This window comes from Lates calcarifer, linkage group LG17 (assembly GCF_001640805.2).
Source record: "Lates calcarifer isolate ASB-BC8 linkage group LG17, TLL_Latcal_v3, whole genome shotgun sequence".
NCBI classification, from domain to species: domain Eukaryota; kingdom Metazoa; phylum Chordata; class Actinopteri; family Centropomidae; genus Lates; species Lates calcarifer.
This window is the reverse complement of record NC_066849.1, coordinates 3,828,338-3,833,567: the sequence shown is the minus strand read 5'-3', so window position 1 is coordinate 3,833,567 and position 5,230 is coordinate 3,828,338. Positions and strand designations below refer to the sequence as shown.

The 5,230-nt window shown below is 36.4% G+C and overlaps 1 protein-coding gene across 1 annotated transcript; it reads left to right on the top strand.

Moving 5' to 3' along the window:
* Positions 1–226: 226 nt before the first annotated feature.
* Positions 227–4,998, top strand: LOC108878889 (claudin-18). Its single transcript, XM_018669895.2, has 5 exons — positions 227–530; positions 2,852–3,016; positions 3,114–3,252; positions 3,337–3,450; positions 4,122–4,998. The coding sequence occupies exons 1-5, from the start codon at positions 311–313 to the stop codon at positions 4,261–4,263; spliced, it is 780 nt and encodes a 259-aa protein (XP_018525411.1). The 5' UTR covers positions 227–310; the 3' UTR covers positions 4,264–4,998.
* Positions 4,999–5,230: the final 232 nt, after the last annotated feature.

The following is a 5,230-nucleotide window of genomic DNA, read 5'->3' as shown; positions in this document are numbered from 1 at the left end:
TATACCTTTAAAAAACAAACAAACAAGAAAAGCGACTCTCGGTGATGATCAGTCAGAACACCACATCACGTTCATGTTACCAGCTAGAATTAGTAAGCAACATTAGTCACATTTAGCTGATACGGATACGCTCCACCCAACTTCTTTTGTACATGACTGAGCTATGTGCTAACAAATAGGGCCACTGGTGAAGTCCTACTTGACTTCACACCTGCTGATACCATATTCAAACACATAGCCACAGGGCTGAGGAGAGGCCACTTTTGGAGTGACAGTTCTAGACAGAGTTTTTAACAGAAAAGATAGCACCATGGCAGCCACTCTGTGTCAGGTGATGGGCTTCCTACTGAGTTTGTTAGGAGTGGCAGGAATAATTGCTGCAACAGGGATGGACCAGTGGGCGACAGAAGACCTCTTCGACAACCCAGTGACGGCCGTGTACTCATACTCAGGCCTGTGGAGGTCATGTGTCCGACAGAGCTCTGGATTCACAGAGTGCCGGCCATATTTCACCATTCTGGGACTGCCAGGTATGCTTTATCTTGTCATTAGTAACACAGAAGCAGCATGTAGAGAAAGGAATTACATTATGGATCCATAAGGAGAGAAAAAGCTTAGATAGTTTGTAGGTTAGCCAGAAAAAAGTAGTCTCTGGCCAAAAGCTAATTGACTGAGAGGAACATATTAAACCATTTTGGGTGGATGTTTCTTCATAATGATGAGCAAAAAATAAGGAAATGTCAGACCACACCCTCTGTCACGAAGGGGTGGAAACTCATCGCTGTTCCCGAAACTGGGACAAAGACTCATGAAAATTTTGAGTAAACATCTGATAAGACCTGTTCCTTGTTGAGGCCTACATAACGATAAGCAGCAGCACCAACACTGCCATTTCATGACTCTGTGACATTAGCGGTAACTTTGAGCGGGACATCTAAAATGGCTGTCTCAATGATTCAGTTAATGGGATTCATGTTGTCTGCACTGGGGCAATTTCTAATATCGGCAGCAACAGCAATGGACATGTGGAGCTTACAAGACAGATCTCTTACAGTTGTAACAAATGTTTACACTTATTCTGGGTTGTGGAACTCATGTGTAGGAACAGCATACGGTACAACACAGTGCAGGCCTTATTTTACCATACTAGGACTGCCAGGTAAGAGAATTACACTTCCAGGGGGAAAAAAAAGACGTTTATCGAATATTTCTCCACCAGGTTGGATTAGGAGAACATTTTCTAAAGGACCTTGGAAGGTACTTTAGAATATTTGGAAGGTTTTAGGGCAGATTTTCTCCATTTCCCCTACTGCATAAAAATGCAGTCGACTGCAGAAAAGATGGTGTCTCTCCGGAATCAAATGGAAATTTGATGAAACATCTAAAGCTTAGCTGAGCAAGCACAAGCTTTACCAGACTGTCACACAATGTAAAGTACATTTCCACACTCTGTACTTAACAGCTGAATGTAGTGTAGAGCACATTGTATATAAGGTTTTAAAGGCTTAAGTCTAGAATAATACAGGTACAATATCTCCGGCCATGGAAAGATGGCATTTAGGTCAGTATGTTTTATTACCTGGTGCCTTGATTTAGGAATTTTTATATCACTGCTGCTAGGGGCAAAAAACATAATTGCAATATTCTTTTTTTCATAATTCATCTTTTTTCTTACTGTAATTGAAAGTGAGTGCCATGTGTGTTGAGCTTCTTAAGCCTCTTTTAAAGAATATTCTTGACATACATGTGCATCAATAGAACTAATGGTATTTTTCACTGCTGCTCTGTGTGAGGAGTTCCAATTAGCTCATTTAAGAGTGACCTAAAGACCTTTTTCACTGAACCTAAAGTCATTTACTTTTGTCTCGTTGCTCCTGTATGTATGTATATATTGTATGGATTTATTCATGTGCTTTTGTTTGACATTTGAATTTGAACTTTAGCTAGTGATAGAGCTAGAGATGATATGTGAGACAAGAATGGTCCAAGTTTTTTAATTTAAATTAATTAAAACCTTATTTAATGAAGATATATCTTGTCTCTTAAAAGTTAGACAATATCTTCACTGGAATATTTGAATAGCAGTTGACCTGTCATGAAAGGAAATACAAAACATCTTTCTTTCTTTTTGTTCTTTCTTTCTTTCTTTCTTTTTTTATTTCAACTAAACCATTTATTTCTAATTCCATATGATGCTGCCTGTGTATCTTTTGTCATTTTTAGTTACTGTTAGGACTGAAAATGATTTATAGTGTTGTATGATTTATTGCTCATTGGCAGTGGTGGAAGAAATACTTAGATCATTTACTTAAGTATATTTAGCTGATAATACTTTTAATCTAATCTACTTTTACTTTAATGTTTTAAAAGTTAAAGTATTCACTATGTTTAACAGAACCTTTCAGTGTTACATTATTGCTGAATGTACAATATGTTGTATTTACAGATTATTAATATTGATGCGTGTGAGTGCGTGAGTGAATGTGTGAGCAGTATTTTAATGTTGTAGCTGGCAGATGTGAATCTTATTTTCCTGTTGGTCAGTTTCATCTACAAAAATATATTTAATTTGTCATATTATCATATGGTTTTTTTTGTAAAATAATTGAATGAATAATTAATCAGTAGCAGAGGAAAAAAATACACTATTTCTGCCCGAAATGTTATTGATTTGAAGTATTAAGTGGCATAAACTACAAAACTACAACAGTAAAACAGTAACCTAAGTATGGTACTTGAGTAAATGTACTCATGTTAGTATCTACAACTCCACACTGATAAGTTGCAAATCAATTTGATGAGTAGATAATGTGATGAGAAATTTTCTGAATTGTATAACTTTGACTTTCAGCTTTGCTCCAAGCCGTCCGAGCCTTGATGATTGTTGGCATTGTTCTTGGAGCCATCGGCTGTCTGATCGCCATATTTGCACTGAAGTGCTTGAAAATGGGGAACATGGAGGACAACCTCAAAGCTACAATGACTCTGACAGCCGGGATCATGTTTCTTCTTGCAGGTGCCCAAAAGCTTTGCCCAGATGTCTAGTTCTGTTATTTCAACTAAACCATTTAGTTCTAATTCCATAGGATTGTTCTGCTTTGGTTACATTTTAGGTGTCTGTGGCATTGCTGGGGTGTCGGCCTTTGCTAACTTGATTGTGCAAAGTTTTCGGTTCACGACGTATGCCGATGGTGGGTTCAGTATGTTTGGAGGAGCGAACATCGGTGGACTCACAGGGGCTCTGACTCCAAGGTAAACATCAATTAAGATGAATGTATACTGTGACATTTTATCTCCTACAACTGTTTCAATAACATAACTATTCTCTATTTTCAGGTATACTTTTGGCCCTGCACTTTTTGTGGGCTGGATTGGTGCAGCTATTTTGGTCATCGGAGGGATCATGATGTGTCTGGCCTGCCGTGGAATGACTCCAGACAGGAAGCAACGGTACGTTCAGCCACTGAAAGAAATAATCTGTGACTTCTTGTGACCTTTAGCAGGACTGGTAAGAACTGCAGCAACTTTTGACAACAGAACTTCTCTCCTCTTATATAGAAAAGTAACAGAAATGAGCAAGTTGCTAAATAGAGCAATAGGCAAACAGAAATGTCTAGTAAGCAGGCACTACATGCAAAATATTGTACTGTCGCAGATTGTATGTTCTCTGCTGTAAAAAGACAGCACTGAGAGACAGAAATATTGGTTTCTGACAAAGGTGGACAACAATATATAACACTCCTGAATATATTTTGTCATTCTATGCGGTAGTAAAATCTTACTTCCCTTAAAATTTAAGGACACATACTCAGCAAAATGTAAATGCACACCTTTTTGTGTCTGTATTTTTTTTCTCTGAATATATAATGCAAGGTTGCAAATGCTTACAAGGCTGTTTGCAAAACAGTACACAGAGGTCCTTATGTTCCTCCCCTAGTCACGCCTGTTTTCAGTCATAATCTTTCTGACTCCTTTAATATTCACATTAGAAATGTCCATGGAGCTGCTGTAAGTCTAGATGTTACAACTCACCCCATGGCCCAAAAAGTCCAGACTCTTAATCCAGCTCTTGTTCATGTCTGTCTTTTATTTGATATTAATTATCCTCTGATATTCTTTAGGTATGATGGGATGGCCTACAAAGCTGCCTCTCACCACACTGTCTACAAGTCGGACATCAGATCACGTCCAGCCTACAATGATTCCTACAAGGCTCAGAGTGTGGATGGAAGGCAATCAAACCAGCGATTTGACTATGTGTAGAATCATTTACCTTTTATATTCTACAGTTCTGTAATGATCCATGAGTTTTCTCTTGTTTTTTGCTCCCATTCACGGGAAAAGTGGTTATTTTTTTATTTCTCTGTGCTTTAATTGGACAGAACTGCATTTAAGGTGTGTATTTTTTAAAATATTTTTACAGTAGCATTATATAATCCTTATTATCAAATAAGGATTATATAATAATAATAATAATAATGATCTTTTTAGTGATTCATTTTTTTCGTTTCTTTTTTCTTTGTCTTTGTCAAATAAAAACTATAGTTATTCTTGGTGATTCTTTGTTAATATTTATGACCACAATATGTAACACAATGTGGATAGTAGTAAGATAATCTAAGATCTCTTCATTTAAAAAAGTAAACTCCACACAATCTATGTCTCATGTAGTGATTAGTTCAAAAAATGTACACTGTCAGGGGAATCTTGTGTAGCTAACCAAAACAACTGCAAAAGTAACATTAGCTTGTTAATATATTTCATGACTAGAATGAGGAGGAAAAGTGACAATATACGGCTGACATCTTGCCTGACCTTCAAAATGCTGTTTCATAATGATGTAAGCTGTTGAAAATACAAAATTATAAAACATAATGCCAATATTGTTAGCCTAAATGACAAAACATTTGTTACGATAGCATAACTAGATACATGCGTTTTTCTTCATGTATTTCGCCATGCATGTCTATATAAATAAAACAGTCATAACTTCATTAACAAGGATTGTCTGGTAACTCCAATTTATGTCTGTATAAACTATATTATAAGAAAAACACACTTATTTTTAATTCAGTGGGCAGGTTTAATTAGTTTAGCATGTCTTCTGCTCATGGTCTTTTTTACACTTTCTTCTTCTTCGTCTTTTTCAGAATGTGATTAATTTAATGGAAAGAACGTTTTAAATGATTTGACACTGCACATTTTAAATCAGTGATAGAAATTTAAATTA